Source organism: Leptonychotes weddellii, chromosome 10 (genome assembly GCF_054177405.1).
Source record: "Leptonychotes weddellii isolate Sample4059 chromosome 10, ASM5417740v2, whole genome shotgun sequence".
Taxonomy (NCBI): domain Eukaryota; kingdom Metazoa; phylum Chordata; class Mammalia; order Carnivora; family Phocidae; genus Leptonychotes; species Leptonychotes weddellii.
In genome coordinates, this window is record NC_138378.1 from 90508163 (window position 1) to 90529131 (window position 20969).

The 20969-nt window shown below is 43.2% G+C and overlaps 1 protein-coding gene across 7 annotated transcripts in view; it reads right to left on the reverse strand.

Moving 5' to 3' along the window:
• The window catches only part of BCL2L11 (BCL2 like 11), a 47452-nt gene that overhangs the window by 19417 nt on the left and 7066 nt on the right, over nucleotides 1–20969 (reverse strand). Inside the window, exon 3 of one of the 7 annotated variants that reach the window (XM_081796798.1) lies at nucleotides 7335–8938. The exons of the other annotated variants lie outside the window; for them this stretch is intronic. Within the exon in view, the coding sequence (XP_081652924.1) occupies nucleotides 8775–8938 (164 nt within the window). The 3' untranslated portion in view covers nucleotides 7335–8774. Of the gene's footprint in view, nucleotides 1–7334; nucleotides 8939–20969 lie in introns of those variants that run through there. 7 annotated transcript variants of the gene reach the window in all.

Below are 20969 nucleotides of genomic sequence, written 5' to 3' on the forward strand. Positions count from 1 at the left end.
GGAGATTATGCTAAGTGAAATAAGTCAAGCAGAGAAAATCAATTATCATATGGTTTCACTTATTTTGTGGAACATAAGGAATAACATGGAGGACATTAGTAGAAGGAAGGGAAACATGGCGGGGGGGAATTGGAGGGAGAGATGAACCATGAGAGACTATGGACCTGAGAAACAAACAGGGTTTTAGAGGGGAGGGGGGTGGGGGGATTGATTAGCCCGGTGATGGGTATTAAGGAGGGCACGTACTGCACGGAGCACTGGGTGTTACACGAAAACAATGGATCGTGGAACACTACATCAAAAACTAATGATGTATTGTATGGTGACTAACATAACATAATAAAATTAAAAAATAATAAAAAAAACACAACTGGCAAGTTACCCAGTGTTTAATCAATCAAGACATTCACTAATATACCCAACAAGTACGAATGCCCATGTGCCAGACACTGTTCTAGGAGGTGCTCTGGGTACAGCAACCAAACAGGCCAAGCCCTGCTCCTGTGGAGTTCACATCCTTGTGGGTTAACTTTCAACATTTAAATGTTAAGTTTCTCTGGACACGACACTACCTGTTTACACAGGTAAACTTTTTACCTGTTAGAACATGAAACAAAAATAACTCCCCCAGTTAATTTCCCCCAACTTGAAGATGAAGCCTACTGCATTCTACTTAACACCTTACTTTACTTACTATGCGTGTGGTTTGGAAGGTTCTGCCTGGCTTATGCTTGGGCTGGTAACTATCAAAGGAGTCAGTCTGTGTCAGAAGTTGGCTTATCATCCAACTAGCACCTAGTGAACATGTCAACCTAGCCAGCAGCTAAGAAGGAAATATGGAACCTTGGTGGCCAAACCCATCCTGTTCTTCTTAGAGATAAATGCTCTGTTGTAATTTAGTGAAGGACGCAAAGGAGGTAAGTACAGGTTTCTTCTCTAGACAAGAACAGTTCGGTAGCTTAAATAAACGTACAGACACAGACATATTCCCAAAGTGTGTGGCAGTAAGACACAGGGTGGGAGTGTCTGTGGGAGGCCCAGGAGGCCGCCCGCGCACAGTTTCCTAGGCAACTCTGGTGCAGATGCTCCACAGACCAGACCCCGAGAACACTGAGCAACAGGCGAGAAACCTTGGGGACGTCCTGGAGTTTTAAGTAATCAAAGATAACGGATGAGACCCGGCTAAGCAGACACTGACTGGTCAGAACAACAGATTAGAGCTCTCTAAATGTACTGAGGTGTATTTTTGTTTAAGTTGACTTGGAGAGTAACAACACAATATAATCCAGTAATAACAACAGAAATTAACTTTCGCCAAGGAGACTGATCTGCCTGGACTACTCTTATACAGCATGTGTCACCATTTGGCTTTTGAAGAAACTGGGGCTTTTTGTTCTTGTTCCTTAAATCTATAAAGCTAAAATGAATGACAATCATTCATCCTGCAATAAAACCTACCTAACATGTCCACAGAATAGACAATTATAAAGTAAGCTTATTTAAAAGTTCTATTTTGAATATTTTAAAAGGCATCCTATTCCTGTATTTTAAGAGGGTAGTCTTAATCTCAGTACAGTGAGTTTTTCAAGATAAATTTCAAAGATTACTTCTGAAGTGACAAAAATATCTTCTCTCTTGGGGGTGGGGGAAGCTTAACTTCATCACTAGTTTAATCTTAGTGACTGTCCTATTTGGCCTCATGTCACCAAAACAAAAGAATGGGGTCTGGCTGACCCTAGAGAATGAGTCTGTCAGCCCCAGGGTAGTGCTGGTCAAAGCTCAAATTCATCTGCTTAATTCTGTGCCACTGTCACCCAGAGCGTGAACCACCACAACGGTGAAGGGTTCCACGGTCTGGTCTTCTAAAGGTGCACCTGAAGCAGGCGGGGCTCAGAGGCAGGGAATACTCAACACACCGGTCTACCCTCAGTCTCATAATTCTACCCATATACTGACCCGACTACACCCATTATAATAATATAGTCCATCTATCGAAAAGATACTTTACATTTACATTTCTAGTAAGTATCAAGCACAAATATTTTACTTTCTATCTGCAATATGCTTCACAACCGTAAATGCGGAGACCTGATCAATAAAATGGGTCTCTATTTGAAACAAAAACTCTTATTACTAGTCAAGAAGATAAAAATTTTAACTTATAAGGCAATTTTACATGCACATAGAAAATTCCTCCAACGGAAAATTCTGGGGAAGTGCCTTTTAGCCCATAAAAAAATGTAGTTTCCGCATTTAAGAAATCATGTCACTCCATAAGCCTGACACTAACACTTAGGGGAAAAAAAGCAGAATAAAATATATACTGATCTAAAAGTAAAGCCACCCCACAGCAGTAACCTAAAGCCCACGGAAGGCCAGCTCCACTCCTGCAAGCACCAGCCTGGGTTGGGGGAACCTGCTAGGTCCAGACTGTCTAACCAAAGCCACTGATCAAAAATAATGCAACTGTGTCAGACACAGGCAATTCTGTCAAAGGTGTGAAATGTTAGCTGAATTTTCGTCAAAGCTCGTAGAAACAATCTTTTGAGATCCAGAATTTCCTGGTGCCATTATCTCCTACAGAAAAAATACTGAGGTCTAATTAATTCATTTTTCTACACCAGGGTGGGGGAGGGGAGGGATGGAAAGGAGGACATTTTTTAACGTCAAAGAACTTTGAGTTACGGAAAGACGTGTGGTATTTAATTAACAGACTGTTCTGGTTCCGCTACAGAACATTTTCCAACCCATATGGTAATTTCAAATCTTAGAAGCTTAGCAATTGAAAAAATTAATGTCGTGGTTAAGTGGCCGATAGTGAAATCAGGCTGGGGCTTTCAGAAAGGGCTTTCTGTAGCACGGTCAGCTAGGGTGGGAAAATGGGGGGAAAAAGCAAACAAACAAACAAACAAAAACCCCCTCGAGATTCTCAATTCATAGCTCAGCATCAGCCTAACCAAACCTTCTGATTTCTCCTGAACGCCCACCTGCCCCCACCCCATTGTTACCAACAGCAGGTGTTAAAGGAATGGAGGTCCCATCACAACACCACGGCCACCGTTTCTACACCCAGCTGTCCTGCTCTGGGAGGGCAGTGACAAACGCCACCTTGTGCGGTGTGTATGTGCGCCGGGGGCACCGTGTCCTACACGTGGGCTCACACGACTGCGGTCTCATGCCGAGCGACAGGACTGGGGCAGCTCTCACTGGCGAGGGGCGGCCACTCTTTTCGTTCCCTGCACGTCCGCACTGGCATTTCAAGTGCGGAACCAGACATCAAATTAAAATTCATGGAAATACGTCACGCTACTCTGTTTTCAGATGTTCAGTAATCCACGAATACTTAGGCAGAATCAAGATCAGATTTTAAAGTAGTCGGCATGAATTAAGCTCTGAATATGTATTCAACTCAGAGCTGAGAAAGGATTTTTCGGTCTCCGAACAGCTATGGAATGTAGAACTTTGATGACATGATCGTTTTTATTTTCAACACACAATGGATCATACTTAGACAAGCACACATTTTGCCTGGCACTTACCAGGGACTGTGGGGGCCCTTCCTCTCAACATCTCAGGGTCATCCATCTTTATTCTCCAAGGACAGTCTAATTTAACCAAAAACCATAAGGACCCTCTAAAGGACCATTTCTCAGTCGGCTCTGAAACCAGTGCCAAACCACCTCCAAAAGAGTATTCCAGAAATGTTCAGATGAAGTGCTGCCTTTGCAGGTGACCACTCTTAAGGGCAACATTCACTTGGGAAAATAAAAATTCTGGGCTGTCTATTCAACCCAATAGTCTCCTTATTTAAGTAAGTATCTTCAGAAATATCTTTATCAAGTCACAGCTATCCACAAGCTTACAAGAGGAAAAAGGACACAGCCAGCCGGCCTGCTATGGGTTCCTTAGGAAACCCACCTGAGTGATCAGGCCCACGTGCCCCAGGATTCCCAGTTAGCCATGGGGGCAAGAGCGACTGCCACTCTCGTAAGTTTCACTGCAGGAAATGCCATCAGAATCACCTTTAGAAACTCCACTGATTCTCGGAAATAAAATGAGCCAGAACCCAATTTCACCACATGCATCCCCGCCCCCAGTCTGTTTCTCCCTTGCATCATTTTATTTGTTGATCAATCTTTTATCAATTGCACTGAGCCCCTGTAGGATCATGAGAGCAATTAGAAATAAAACACAGTGATCGCAGTATCGGTGCTCAGAAAGTTCCTCCATCTGTTTTCCCCTGGTACATGGCAGTGTCAAGTCTGTACTTTATAAACAGCTGCTAGGAGACAGCACCATCACAAATAATGAAGTTCAGGAGAGGAAGCCAGTGTTTTATACTTACTCCTTTCAGTGCGTGTTGTCCATGCTTTTATGTGGCCTTGAGTAAGGAAGTCAAAACAAGCTGCTTTGATCCACTTCCAGGCTGACCATTTGGAAACTGCCAGTAAACCACGGCTGTGAAGCTGGACAGAAGTCTGGAAACCAGCATGCATCATCTTTCCCCTTCCACCATTACGCTTCTCACAATGAAATTTGAATCTAAGGCATTAAGACCAATGTGCTATGATGCCTCTTCACTCACTGACTGTTCAACACCAGAAGACCTAGTTCCCCATTTCACCTGAGCTGCCCCCCACACACATGTTCACATCTTTACTAGAAGCCAGTGACAGGCCGGCAGCAAACCCAGACCGAGTTTCCAGGTCTCTGTCCAAGGACATACCTGCCAGCGCTCACTCACAGCAGAAGTCTAGCATCTTAGGCAGGTGGGAGACCCGGCACAGGGGCCATCCGCAACATGAGGCCAGCTCGCCTGGCCTGCACGCCCACTGCCTAGCGGGTGGCCTGCTTTTTCCTGAGGCAGGGCGGTCCTCACTGAAGGGCATTAGATGCTACAAAGTGCATCCTCATAGGGAATGGAAATGTCCCCCCTTCCAAGCCCCACCTCAATTTTGCTTCTGTCCCCTGGGCCTATAAAGACAATCTACAGTCCCTCTCCATCATTACCCCTCTTTTAATTGTTTTCTTTTTCTTTTGTTAAGTAGGCTCCACGTTCGGTGTGGAGCCCAACGTGGGGCCCAAACGCACAACCCTGATATTAAGACTTTGAGCTGAGGTCAAGAGTCGGATGCTTAACCGACTGGGCCACCCAGGGTCCCCTCACCGCTCTTCAATTAAGGAAGCTGCCACCACCACACGCCCCAAACCTGGTCCTGAACCAGCTCCTTCCATGTGCCTTTTATGGCGAGCAGTGGGAAGACCCACCATCACCATCCTGGTCCCCCCTGGTGTGCTCCTGAAGTGTGTTGCTCTGAAGAGCGCGTGGTGGTCTGTACTAGGTCTGACGGGGGCAGGACACGGGACGCTACTTCTGCTATTTCCTCTCCCACTGACCCTAGCTGCACCAAGTTGCTGAGACAGCTGCAGCTCTATTTCTATAGTCTTAAATTCCTTTCACAGGGTCACAGGGGATTTGGCTGTGCCATCTTATTTCGAAAAACAAATAAAAATAACCCCAGAACTAAGTACAGTCAAGTGAAGAGCAACTCTGAGCTTGCTTTAAGACAGAGGCATATACCCTATACCCCTTCTGCTGACAACTTCCTATCCAGTTTATTCCACCATTTACTCCATCACAACTATAAAGAAAAAAAGTGCTTTTTAAAGGTCTTTTAAGAGTAAATATACAACTTCATACACTAATTCACTTAAGGCCATTCCTCAAGAATAAAGTGTTAAAAAATTGGAAGTTACTACCTTTCGGTAACTTATATGTTATACCTAGCTAAAAAGCTGATCTTGGTGACGAAATGAACATTTAAATCACAAATATAAAAGTGGTGGACTGCGTTCGTGCTTTCCCCTGGAAAAAAAAAAAAAAGGAAAGAAAAACTCCTGACTACAGAGTAAGTGGGGCTTCCTCTATGAAACGGAATACCAGCAGCAGGAAACAGGTGACAAAAATCTCTTCTAATTCCCACTAAGGCCTTAAGATTACTGTATTTCATCTCAGTGATCGTGAAGACCAAGACTTGGGGCAAAAACAGTCTTGAGAAGCTACATCTTAAGCAGTTTTTCTTTCCTTTTTTATTATTTTTGTAAAGATTTTTATTTATTTGACAGAGAGAAAGAGCCCAAGCCGGGGGAGCGGCAGGCAGAGGGAGAGGAAGAAGCAGACTCCCCCAGGAGCAAGGAGCCCTGGGATCATGACCTGAGCAGAAGGCAGATGCTTAACCAACTGAGCCACCCAGGTGCCCCTTAAGCAGTTTTTTAAAACATGCAAAAGTCTATCAATTTTATTTCCACAGTTGGAATTTATAACGGCCACCCACCAAATGAAGCACTAACCTGTTAACATAGATGTTATGGGCAGCGGTAACTCACAAGAAGTCTCAGGCGCACTGAAAGCTTCTCCCTTACGACGAATTCATGAAAGGCAGCTGCCTCTTTTTAAAGCACGTCATAAGAGAAGACAGACAAACTTGACACCGCAATTCCAGACACTCTTCGGTGTAATCACAAAGACATAATCGTTGTGCTTGCACATTTAATGGTTTACATATCTGTCCTTAAAACATCTATCTGTCACAGTCGGGCTGTGTGACTCCTCCCTAGAAATCTCACAAAGCTTGTGCGATTTCACTGAGCACAAGCACATTTAGGCTGCAAGCGGGTGTCCCACCTCTAAGGGACACAGGCGAACACATGCCCCATAGCCTTTTGTAGGAAACACAGTGATAAATAGAAATGTTGTAAGAATTAAATGTTGCATATACAGTAAGGACACTGGAAAGCTCAAGCCAGTGGAGTAGTTCAGTGCGTGGTCAATGAGAAACACGGGCTGAGGCTCAATTTCCTTCATCCACTGACCAGCCTGTACTACCGTTCAAGACACTACCTAACCTTTGCATGACTCAGCAATTACAGGGGAGAAGGCCCAGGCATTGCCTGTTACCCATACAAATATGAGGCAGGTAACTGTGCCACGTTCTTCCACACGGAAAAAGCATGGAAGCTAGAGTCACCACTGGCACAAGTCCAAGCGTAAGCTGTGTGGAATTCTGCCCTTAAAGACCATCAGGTCTGGTGGTTTGAAGGTCATTTATCTGTTCTGGTTCACACATGCTTCTTCCTCCCCACCAGTACGTATCACCCCTGCAGGGTGTGACAGACTGCTGGCCCAGCTCTGATGCCTCGTGGGTTCATAAACGGGGCAAAATGGTCTGGCTACCCCTGTACTCAGAAACCCTCTGTGCAATACAGATTCAACTGGGGTGGCTGTAATTCGGCGCGAGCCCTACCCCCACCCCACCCCACCCCACCCCGGCCCCTCCAGTCCTCTGACCACTACTGATGGCTACAACACCCTTCTATATCAGGAGAGGACATTCGTGCCTCACCAGATTGAGGGACAAGCCCCAGGGGCTGTAATGGGTCAGTGGGGGGATCAAGACTGGACTGGGTCACTTCCTGTAACTTTCCATGCCCATACTTCATGACATACTATCAGTAAAAAGGACTACAGAGAAAACACAGTTCTAAGCTTCCAATAAGCACAGTGGGAAAATTCAAGTGAAAAAAGGAGTTGGGGGTATTCCTAAGTTGCATTAAATATTACTTGAATTCGCATTAAATCTACAAATATGTGGGCTCCTGCCATTATGCACCAAACTGTTTTCTTAAATTGGTAAGTTGTTTTGACCAGTTCAGTAGAAGTTATGCTCAGGTGTTAGTAATATTGGGGTCTAAATGTAAATACATACTAACATAGCATATATCCAGAATTCATTTCTAGACTACTTTGTGTTAAAAAACTTCTCAAGAGGGGTACGTGGTGACTCAAGTCGGTTGAGCATCTGACTCTTGGTTTTGGCTTAGGTCACAGTCTTGGGTCTCCCACTCAGTGGGGAGTCGGCTTCAGATTGTCTCTCTCCCTCTCCACCTGCCACTCTCCCCCCCCACCTGCCACTCTCCCTGCTCGCTCTCTCTCAAATAAAATCTTAAAAAAAAAAAAAACCTTCTCAAGAGATGAAAAAACGGAAAAAAACCCACAAGAAATCTATCAGTCTTTCTTCCAACACACTATTCCACAGAAAAGTAACTCTCTCAATAAACTAAGGTTGAGCAGCTCAATTCACCTCATACACCTTCACAGACACACATTTGTAAGAAACAAGTAAGTCCTTTTTGCTTAAGCCATCTTCTTTTACAAAGTCTCAAATTACTCACTGAATCTATAAACTGGTTATATCAAAACATTTCAGTAAATGGAATAGGAAGAACGCTCTGGTTCAGGATTCAGGAATGTGACATATTTTAGGGGGAGGAAAGTTCCCAGAGCAACTCATATAGTTAAGAATCATCACGTTGAACCTGTCTGAATTTGAACACATACCCTTCTTAGACTGAAATGACTGATTCTTTTTTTTCTTTTTACAAAATTTTAGCTTTAAAACCATTTTCACTCCTAAAGAAGGTCATAAAATGATTGATTCTATTTTTTTTTTTTTTTTAGGATTTTATTTATTTGACAGAGAGTGAGAGAGGGAACACAAGCAGGGGGAGTGGGAGAAGGAGAGACGCAGGCTTCCCGCTGAGCAGGGAGCCCAACGCGGGGCTGAATCCCAGGACCCCGGGATTATGACCTCAGCCGAAGGCAGACACTTAACCTACTGAGCCACCCAGGTGCCCCGATTCTATTTTTTTTTAACAAAATTTTAGCTTTAAAACCATCTTCACTTCTAAAGGTCAGCAAAGCCCAAATTAAAGCATCAGTGCCAAAGGCCTGAGTTCCCACTTCCAACACCAGATGTGCCCTCAACCCGTTTCCAAATCCCGGAGTTCTGCTTCTCAAGGGGACAGAACATCCCAGCTCTCAGGGCTGCCGGCACAATCCATGCAGTCAGCTGGCCTGTGTCCTCTTTGAGCGCAGATGCTGGAGAAGGGGAGACACGCTCAGGCTGTAACTCAAGCACAGACCCCCATCCTCACTCATGCCCGTGGGCACACACAGCCCAGGCAGACAGGAGCTGAGCCGAGAATGGCCCTCAGCAGGCCCTTCAGGGGCTGCTTCTCTCCATCACTGTCTGGCTGAGCCATAACTACTCACAGACCACAGGGATCTGCTCCAGGGCAGAGAAGAGAGGAAATACAAAGGGAATTTGGTTTCCCAGAGCACACTGGGGGATACCAACTCATTCTAATAAATACTGAAAACCACAAAGGCATGGGCTCTTACAAATGGGGCTTAAACTTGTCCACCAGGGAAATGCTGTTTGTTCCGTTGGCATTGGTGACCTCACAGCACGTGAAGAAAAAGTTCCCAAGCATTCATGATTCACTCGTTCAGAAATGAAACCCCAAATTTAACAGATGGCTAAAGGAGCATAAATTCCTTCAAAGGAAAAAAAAAAGCCATTTTAAAATTCTTCATTCTATTGAGGCAAGGAATATTTCTAATGTTAAACCAAAAAAGCAAAATATCTCATTTCAAAAAGGGCTGCTTAATATTTGACCACAGGAAAAAGCAGTTCAGCCTGTGACTTATGTCTCAAGACCATTCTTTCTCCAAATACACACGCTGAACTATAGTCAAGTTTCTGCCAAATGCAATGGGCCATCTCTCACAGGTGTCCCCGACACAGGCCCAGCTCAGACACAGTGTGGTTTCCAGATGTCTCTCCATGGTCTACAGACTTGCCAATGAAGCCAAGGTTCTTTTTAGGGTGATGTGCAGGTTCACGGGCAGGTGAGGGGTGATTCAGACCTCCCCTCCCCACCCCCACCAGGCCAGTTTCTAGAAAAGATCCCTTTTGCTTGTTTGTTCTGGGCCCTGGGGGAGTTAGAATTATAGCAGCATTTCCAGATGAATTCACTTCCCTGTGAGTTTCCTATACTCCTGAAACAGCTCCTTTATACTTACTGACATGTCATGGCTCTAACAGGTTGTTGAGGAACAAGGAGAGATTAGCCACTGGGTTCCCACCAGATGCTTTTTTTTTTTTTAATTTTATTTATTTATTTGAAAGAGAGAGCTTCAGCAGAAAGAGAGGGGCAGAGGGAGAGGGAGAAGCAGACTCCCCGCTGAGCAGGGAGCCCAATGTGGGGCTTGATCCCAGGACCCTGACATTATGACCTGAGCCGAAGGCAGACGCTTAACCAACTGAACCACCCTAAGCCACCCAGGCGCCCCTCACCAGCTGCTTTCTTATGTGGAAGCTCCCACAACCCAGAGGTGAGCACTTCTGTCTTCATTTGACAGATGAGAAAACAAACTCAGACAGACTAGCAGGTCTGCTCAGGTCACTTGGTGGGTCTGCAGAACAGCTAGGATTCCACCTAGATCCTGTCCCAGACTTATGCGCAGCCCTGCAGGGAACACAGCAGCAGTCCACCCATGCCAAACAACCTGTAAGCCCACTGGATGGAGATGCTTCACAATAAAACACTCACTTCGCTAAATAAAAATCAGACCCCAGAAGAATATATTAGGCGGCTAATGTCTATCTGGAAATACTTCTGGTGATGGGTTGTGAGCTTGATCTTCCGGATGAAATCCTTTTTTTTTTTTGAAGTTTTTTTTATTTATTTGAGAGAAAGAGAGAGTACGAGTGCGGGGAGGGAGGGGGAGCAGGAGAGAGAGAAGCAGACTACCTGCTGAGCGGGGAGCCCAACACGGGGCTCAATCCCAGGACCCTGGGATCATGACCTGAGCCAAAGGCAGATGCTTAATGACTGAGCCACCCGGGTGCCCCTTCTGGATGAAATCTTTACCAACATAAGGGGCATGACACTTAATACTGAATCATATAAATAAGATGTACATGTCACAATGACAAGCTGCTGGGCATGCCAAAAATGATTAAAATTAAAAGAAAATTTGACATACATGTACTATATATTAGATTTATTCTATTACAAATGCCAGTTATGATTTTGCAAACACAAAGAGGCACACGGAGAAGACTTGAAACTTGAATGCAAAATTATGCTTTTAACGTTTTGATATATATTCCTTCTAATCCTTCTGTTACACTTAACTTTTTGTAAACTTCTTCAACACCAATGTTTTTGCCTCCCATAAACTCATACGCTGAGCAGTGTGATGGTATCAGGAGATGGGGCCTTTAGGAAGTGATTAGAGCACCAGCGTGGAGCCTTCATGAACGGGATCAATGCCTTTGTTAAGAGGTCTCTCTCCATCATGTGAGGACACAGTGAGAAGGCAGTGGTGTGTAAGTTTAGGAAGAGGGTCCTTCCCAGAACCTGGACATGCTCAGCACCCTAATCTCAGACTTCCAGCTTCCAGAAGTATGAGATCAATGATTCTTGGTTAAGTCACCCAGTCTGTGGTATTTTTGTTACAGCAGCAAAAACAGACTAAGACAGTAAGATGTCATCAACAATTTTGTAACCTTTTCTAACATAACTTTATGCCAGCAGCATTTTCCATGCCATTATTCTTCTTAACGTCATTAGGAAGACAGCACCATAGTCTGTCAAAAGGACGTGTAACAATTTAAGAGATTTTTCCCATATCATTAGGACAGTCAACAGTTTTTTTTGGCTGGGATAGTGCCAGGATGACCCCCCCTCCCACACATTTCTCCCAACATTCCCTGCAGAAGAAAGGAATGGCAGGCCGTCTGCTCTGAGCCCTCAGAGCAGGGTCTGAGGGTGAGTGGGTGGCGTGGTGCTTAGAGCCTGGAACATGGCATAGGGCCGAGTCCGCAAGGTCTTATAGGACAGGCATTTGGTTTATGTCAACAGGACCTCCACAGAGAAGGAAAGCAGTCTTGGGTCACATGCCCCAGCACAGGTCCCAGCCACTGACCAAGCAGAACCACCAGAGGACACTGACCAGATGAGAAAGAAGCTAGACTTCTGTCACATGAGGAGTATGTTGAGAGACTGAGGCTGCCCCCACAGAGGAGGAGTGAAGACCAGTGAATTCTGGTGTGGGAGGTGGCGGCTGGGGCAGGGAGAGGGGGTGGTCCATGGGGAGGCCCCCCACCCCCAACACAGGCGGGACAACTGCAGACCAGGGGCATGAGAAGACCTGGGCACTGAGCAAGTGCTCCAATTCCTTGGTGTAAAACGTCAGGAGGCAAGGTATCAGACTGCCTTCCATTCAGTTCTATGCACATCTTCAAATCTAACACCACAAATACCCTGACATATAAAACAACACAAACTAATGCACGATGAATCTCTTTTTCTGCCTCAGTCCAATCATGCAGGACTATGGGGCTTATTTTCTCTAATAAGAAGTTCCCCTATGGCATGTGGAATCTGACTGGGGTCACCCCTATGGTTTTCAGGCAGGACATGGGAGAGAAGTAGGGTGGACACCCCACGGGCTCACCACCGGGGTCACACACAAGGCAGTTACAAGAGACACTGCAGTTATCATCTGAAAACAGTGGCTAGGAGTACTGCTAAATCTCTTCCCAGTGTTAAAAGTCTATTATTCCACAGAGTAAATAAAAACAGCGGGTGAAAGAGGTGGTGGCTAAAATTCCAAGCAGTACTTTGTAGTCAGAGCCAATCAACACCCACCATAAATATTTAGTTAAAAGAAGACACAGACTTCTAATCCCACCAAGGTGAGGTCAACCCCAACACCCCCAGGTCCAGCCCTGTGCTACTAAAAACCCTAGAGAGGGCAAACAAACAAGAAAATGCTGACAGAGGAAAGAAGAGGTGCGCTGCTTGGGGACCCCGGGACTTGAGGAATGACATGGCCGAGAGGTGCCCTGCTTCCTCATTACTTTGCATACATCCTGGACAGGGCCCTGCGGAGTTCTCCAACTGTGTGGGTCTCCAACACCCGTGGAGAGAAAGCACTCCCAGGAAAGCCTGTTCTCCCAGCGAAAGCACGGGGGAAAGGTGGCCTCACAACAGATTCCCTTTTTGGCAGCACCTGCCCTCACCTAGCTGAACACCACATGCTGCAGTTTCAGCGTGGCCAGGCCAGAAGTTGGTTTTCCACCCATTCCCAGCTCGGTGGGCAGTGCTGGTGCTGGGGTTCCACTGCGGGGCTGTGGCAGCAGGCTAAGGGGGAGCTCATCTGCCATCTTGCCCCTGGCAGAAGCAGGCAGAGCCAATCCCACTGCCCTGCCAGAACAGTGCTGGAGGAATCACGTTGGTAGCTATGTCTCATCCCCTGCCCAGTGGACGCAGATGATGCTGATCCCCCTCTCCCTTCCAGGGTAGCATTAGTGGGGCCCAAGCAGCAAGCTCACCCTTCAACCCCACTCAGCAGCAAGAAGGTGGTATAAAGCAGTGCTCGCTGCCACTTCATACACACACGTGCCCACATCCTCTATCAGCAGGCCGGGCAACAGGCTGAGCCCCCTCCCCCCACCCCGGGCCCCAAGCATCAATGAGCAATGAGACAGAACAAGTCAAAGCCAGTTAGCACACCACTTCCCCACCTTGGTTGGGGGAAGGCCCAGTGGGGAGCTGAGCCTGCACACCCACCTGGCAGCAACAAGACTGAGCGAGGTGGTAGGAGACAGGGCTAGTGGCCTGTAGGTTTTCCCCACCCCAGCCTCCTGTGTCCACAGGACCCAGGGGGTCACTGAGCCTCCAACCCCACCTAGCATCAAGGAGAATGATTGGGAACTCACACCCAGCATCATGAGGGTAACAGGGTGGTGGGAGGCAGGGCTGGTATTCCACTTCTCACCCGCACGCTGGTGTAAATGCAGGAGCCAAGAGGAGCTGAGCTTTAGCCTCCACCTTGCAGAAGCAAGGCTGTGAGTCAGCCTTCCACCACTTCCCCCTTCCAGGTGTCAGCAGGGGCTGGGGGGAACCAAGCATGCACCCCCCAAATGAACTCAATGAAGCCATGCAATTTGGTGCCTCACTTTTGCTGGAACAGCAAGGCCAAGGAGGAATGTGAACTTCCGCCTCACTGAGAAGAAGCAAGCAAAAATTTGAGAATTTAAAAGTTGTGAGTTACACCTAACAAGGCGGGGAAAAAGAAAACCGCACTGGCTGGGCTCAATAATCAGAGTGGGAATGACAGACGACAGAATCCGTGGACACACGGCTAGATCCACAGAATTTACTTGGTCCAAACAGAGAATATAGAATGAAAACTGAACAGAGTCTCAGGGATCTGTGAGACCACAACAAAAAGACATTCTTGTCATCACAGTCCCAAAAGAGAGGAGGGACTGAGAAAACAGTCAAAGACATAATGGCTGTAAACTTCCCAAACCTGGCACAAAGCATAAAACCACAGATTTAAGAAGCTGAGTGAACCTCAAAAAGGAGAAACCCAAAGAAATCCAAGACTCATCATAATTAAACTTCTGGAAACTAAAAAACAAAGGAAAAAAACCTTGGAAGGCACCAGGCAGAAATGACACCAATACTTATGGGGGAACAACACTTGAAAGATGACAGACTTCTCATCTGGAGTAATGAAGGCCAGAAGGACGTGACAGGTCTTTTGAGTCCAGGAAAAAAACAAAACAAACAACTATCAACTGTGAATTCTATATCCACTGAAAATATCCTTTTGGAATGAAGGGAAAACAAAGACATTCTCAAACACAGGAACTAAGGCTTGTTGCTAGCAGGCCTATCATTTAGAAATGACTAAAGGAAGTCCTCTGAACACAAAGGAAATAATAACAGAAGACTTAGAACCACAGAAAGGAAAGAATATTGAAATGGGGAAAAGAGAGGAGGAAATATAATAAACTCACCTATTTCTCATAAGCTTCTTAAATTACATTTGATGGATGAAGCAAAAAATATGACACCATCAGATATGGTGCTCAATGTATATAGAGGAAATGTTTAAGACAATTATATTTGAAAAGTGGGGCAGGTAAAGGGACCTAAAGGGATGTAAGGTGTCTACACTGCAGCTGAAATAAAAAAATCTTGATACCATCAATGCCAATAGATCATAACAAGTTATGTCTGTATATTGTAATACTTAGACAACCACTAAGGAAATTGTTCTAAACAATGTATATTTAAAAACACCATAGGGGCACCTGGCCGTCTGTGGAGCATAGGACTCTTTTGGGGTTTGATTTTGGGGTTGTGATTTTGGGGTTGTGAGTTCAAGCTCCAAGATGCATGTGGAGTTTCCTTAAAAATATATATATATATATACATATGCTACAAATATGGGGGTTGTGAGTTCAAGCTCCAAGATGCATGTGGAGTTTCCTTAAAAATATATATATATACATATGCTACAAATAAATCAGGATGGTAAAAAATGTTCAAATAACCCACAGTAAAGTTTAAACAAAGAAACCCAGAAACAGAGGAAACAGAGACAATATAAGAGCAGACTTAAGCCTTAACACAGTAACAATTATCTTAAATGTAAATGATCTAAATATACCATTTAGAAGACAGATTTGATGGAGTGGATAAAAAAGTATTATTTGAAGATATGCTGTATACCAAAACTTACCTCAAATACAACATTATTAGGCTGGAAGTAAATGAGTGGAAAAAGATATACCATGTAAAGACATATCATTATTATTATTTTTTACAAAAAGCAGGAGTGGCTATATTGACATCACATAAAGTAGACTCTAGAGCAATGATAAAATGATCATCCAACAGGAAGACATTAACAATTCAAAACGTGTAAACACCAAACAACTGTGCCTCAAAAATACATGAAGTAAAATCTGACAGATTTGAAAGGAGAAATAGAGCCATCATTATAGTTGGGGACTTCAACACCATTTGTCTAAGCAATTGACAGAACTACCAGAGAGAAAATCAGCAAGGATATAGGAGAACTGGATAACACAATCAACCAATAAGATCTAATCGACACATATATAATGAACACTCCATACAACAGCAGAATACAGATATTTTTCAACACTTGTGGATCATTTACCAAAACAGACCTCAACAAATTTCAAAGGAAATAAAAACACATGAAAGTCAATAAAAATGAAAACATAATATACCTAGACATATGGGATGCAGTTAAAGCAGTAGTGAAGGGAAATTTATGGCACTAAATGCTTACAGTAGGAGAGAGGAAAGGTCTCAAAATGTTACTCCCAAGTTCCTACCTCAAGAAACTAGAAAAGACAAAATAAACATAAAGCAAACTAAAGAAAAGAAATAATAAACAATAAAACTGAAAACAGGAAAATAGAGAAAAATGAATGAAATAAAGTGCTGATTTTAAAAAATGAAACCGATAAACCTCCAGAAAGACTGATAAGGATAAAAAAATAGGAAAACATAAATCATCAATATCTAGAATGAAATGGGCTATCATAACAGATCTTGCACCCACTTAAAAAGACAAAAAGGAAACAATATAAATACTTTATATACTCATTATTCAACGATTTAGAAGCAATGGACCAATTGCTTGTGGTTGAAAATCACAAACTACTAAAATTTAACCAAGATGAAAGAGACAACCTGAATAGTCCTACAAAAACTGAATTTGTAATTTAAACTTCCCCCCACCCCCTCCAAAGAAAGAAATTGGTCTACATGGTCTCATTAGAGAATTCTACCAAGCATTTAAAGAATTAATACCAATTTTACACAATCTCTTCTGGAAAAGGAAGGAGGAGAGACCATCTCCCAACTCCCTGTTAAGACCCTGATCAAAACCAGAACAGTCTAAAAAGAAAACAGATAAATAGCTCTCATGAACTTAGGCACAAATACCCTCAATAAAATATTAGCAAATTCAATCCAGGAATGTATGAAATGAACTACACCCTGACCAAGTAGGACTTATCCCAGGCATGCGAGATAGATTAACACTGAAAATCAATGTAACTTACCATATCAACAAATTAAAATAAGTAAATTCATACATTTACATATATAAAGTAACACAGAATAAACATTTTATAAAATCCAACACCTATTCCATTCATAATAAAAACTGTCAGCAAGGATGTCTGCTCTCACCACTCTCATTCAACATAACACTAGAAATTCTAGCCAGTGTAATAGGGCAAGAAAAAGAAAATGCACAGAGATCAGAAAGGAAGAAATAAAACTTCCTACATGCAGATAACATGTCTTCATAGAACTCCCAAGACATTTACAAAAAACTTCGTTAACTACTGAGTTCAGCAAGGCTCCAAGATACAAGAACACACAAACATGAACTGCATTTCTATATACTAAAAATGAATGTGTGGAAAATAAATTTAAAAATATAAAACCATTAATAATTGCTCCCAAGTGAATTAAGTCTAACAAAACATGTACAAGATCTGTACACTGAAAATTACAAAAAAATACTTGAACAGACATATCTGTTTATGGACTGGAAGACTCAACTTAGTAAAGGTGCAAATTCTCCCCTAAACTGATCTAGAAGTTTAACACAATTCCTATGGAAACCCCAGCAAGGTTTTTGTAGGCACAGACAAGCTTATTCTAAAATATAGATGAAGAGGCACGGGACCCAGGTTAAAATAATTTTGCAAAAAAAATTAAGAAATAAAGTCTGAGGAATCACTGTATCCATTTCTATGGCCCAGTATGCAACTACAGTAATGAAGGCAGCGTGGTTTTGGCAGAGGGACAGATACATGGTTCAACAGAACACAAACGAGAATGCAGAAAAAGATCCACAAAAACATGCTGATTTTTAACAAAGGTGCAAAAACAATTACAGCTGACCCCTGAACAACAAGGTCCACTTATAGGTGGGTTTTTTTCAATAAATACAGTAGAATGCTGTAAATGTATTTCCTCTGCCTTAAGATTTTCTCAACAACCTTTTATTTCCTCCGGCTTATTATAAGAATCCAGTATACAATACATATAACACACAAAATATGCGTTCATCAACAGTTTATTTGTTAAGGCTTCTAGTCAACAGCAGGCCATCAGTAGCCACAGTAGTTAAGCTTTGGGGGAGTCAAAAGTTATGCATGGATTTTCCACACACAGCGCCCCTCACCTCATGTTGTTCGAGGGCTAACAGTAGGTGGAAAAGGATAACAATTTCCATAAATGGTGCAGGAGCAATTGGGTACCTATAGTCAAAAAGAATAGACTTTGATCTATACCTCACACCTTACACACAAATTAACTCAACATGAATCACAGATCCAAATGTAAAATGTGAAACTATAAAACTTTTATAAAAAAATGTGAAACTATAAAACTTTTAGCAAAAAAAAAGGCAAAAATCTTGGGACTTAAGGCTTGGTAAAGAGTTCTTAGATGACACCAAAAACATGATCCATAAAAGGAAAAGCTGATTAACTGGACTTCACTAAAATTTAAAACTTCTGCTCTATGAAAAGGATGAAAAGAGAAGCTACAGAGTGGGAGAAAATATTTGCAAATCACTTATCTGACTTGAATCTAGAATGTGTGAAAGCTCTCAAAAAGAGTGAGAGAGTCAAAAACCCAATCAATCAATTGGAAAATGAGCAAAAGACAGAAAACAGCCACTTCACGGAGAAGGGTATACACATGCAAATGAACACATGAAAATATATTCACCGCCATTAGCCAGGAGGGAAATGCAGATGAAAACTACAATGAGGCGTGTGTCAGAATGACTAAAAACAAATAGTGATGACACCAAATGCTGGCTAAGACTTAGAAAAACCGGGCCCCTCATACATTGTAGTAGATGGGAACATAAAATGGTACAGCCATTCTGGCAAATAGCACTTAAAAAAACTAAACTACCGTAGGATCCAACAACTGCACTTCTGGGAATGAAATCTCACATAAACGCAAAAACCTGCATGGGACTGTTCACGGCAGCAGTTTGTTGCCGTGGTGTGGCCTCATGGCCCGTCACTGGGTGAGGAGGCTTGACCAGGAGGCCTGTACCCTTGTTCTTCAACTGGCAGCTGCCAGAAGACGTGCCAGGGGATGCCGTATAACAAGCCATGTGGGCTGGCTAGCCCTCCCCAAGTGTCTGCGGTGCCAGGCCCCCACCAGAGCTTGCCAACAACCCGAATGTCCTTCGACGGGTCAATCCACTGTGGTACATCACACCGTGGAAGTCTACTCAGCAATAAAACCCAAGCAATTACTGACATACACAACACCATGGGTGGATCTCCATGGAATTATGCTGGGCGAAAAAGCCAACCTCTAAAGGTCACATATGACGGAAGTGTAGATATGCACTACAGATGAGTGGTTGTCAGGGGGTGGGAGCAGAAGGGAGGGAGCTGTGGCTACAAAAAGGTAGCATGTGGGATCCCTGGGATGGAATTGTTCGGTATCTTGACTGTAATGGTGATCACACACATCTCCACATGTGATAAACGACACAGTAGTAAATTACACTCATGTACACACAAAGTGGAGTACATGTGGGACTGGTGAAATGTGAATAAGGTAGCTGGATTCTATCAATGTCACTTCCAGGTTGTGATATTGTACTACTACGCAAGATGCTGCCACTGGGGGAAACTATATAAAGGGCATATAGGATCTCTTCCTTTTTTTTTTTTTTTTTTAAAGATTTTATTCTTAAATAATCTCTACACCCAATGTGGGGCTCGAACTCACAACCCCAAGATCAAGAGCTGTAAGTTCTTCCAACTGAGCCAGCCAGGCACCCCAGGATCTCTGCATTATTTCTTTCAACTGCATGTGAAACTATAATTATCTCAAAATAAAAACATATAAAATTTAAAACGGTCTACACAGCTATCAATTACTAAATTTTGTTTGGAACCAGTAAAAAAAAAAAAAAAAAAAATCTTTCACTTTTCTCACTTTCTATCCCCACTCAGGACCTATAAAGTGGATTTGCTTCTCTTGGTGTCCAAACTAGTGAGCCTGGGCCTAGAAGCCAGAACTGGGTCTTAGTAAAGACTACCATCAGGTTCCCAGGCAGTCTTGAGATGCCTGAAGAACCAAACCACCCCACCTTCAACTTTTTCAAAGCCCACATGTACCATGGAGTTTTAAAAAAGTAAACCAAAACTGATGTTTATATTTGCCTAAAGAACGTAGCTATCAACAAAGCTCATTTAAGATACTTACAAGATTAGGTTAATTATCTTCACTGTAAAGTCAACAAAAGCAATCAAAGGAGGAAGTTCCATGGAAATGGTGTGCTTTGAGTGGGAAGAATAAGGTCTGGCTCGCTAAAACGCCACTGTACGTTCTAGTTCCCCCATCTGCAAAGCAGCACATCCATATAAAAACAATGTCAGCCACAGATCTAATCTGACCTTTTTCTAGAAGGAACACTTTAAAAAAAGTAAAGGGGCGCCTGGGTGGCTGTCATTAAGCGTCTGCCTTCGGCTCAGGTCATAATCCCGGGGTCCTGGGATCGAGCCCCATGTTGGGCTCCCTGCTTGGCGGGAAGCCTGCTTCTCCCTCTCCCACTCCCCCTGCTTGTGTTCCTGCTCTCGCTATCTCTCTGTCAAATAAATAAATAAAATCTTTAAAAAAATAAAAAAGGAAAAAAAATAGGTAAAATAAATATAAAAAATGTTTTATTTAATAGCCAACAAGCATATAAAAAGATACTCAACGTCACTCATTATCAGGGAAACAAAAATCAAAACTACAATGAGAGATCAGTTCACACAATGGTTACTACCAAAAGAGAAGAAAATGTTGGTGAGGATGTGGAGAAATTGGAACCCTTGTACACTGTTGGTGGGAATATAAATTGGTGCAATCACTAGGGAAAATAGTATGGAGCTTCCTCAGAAAATTAAAAACAGAACTACCCTATGATCCAGTGATTCCCTGACTACATATATATTCAAAAGAAATAAACGAAAAAATAATGAAAGTGTGATTTTGAGGAAATGTTTGCACATAACTGAAAGAAATGAAAGTATAATCTATGAGATGTTTGCACACTCATAGCCAAGAGATGGAAGAACCCAAGTGTCCACTGACAGATGAATCAATTAAAAAAGTGTGTTACATAAATACAGTGGAATATTATTCAGCTCTAAAAAGGAAGGAAAGGCTAATAATGATAAGGA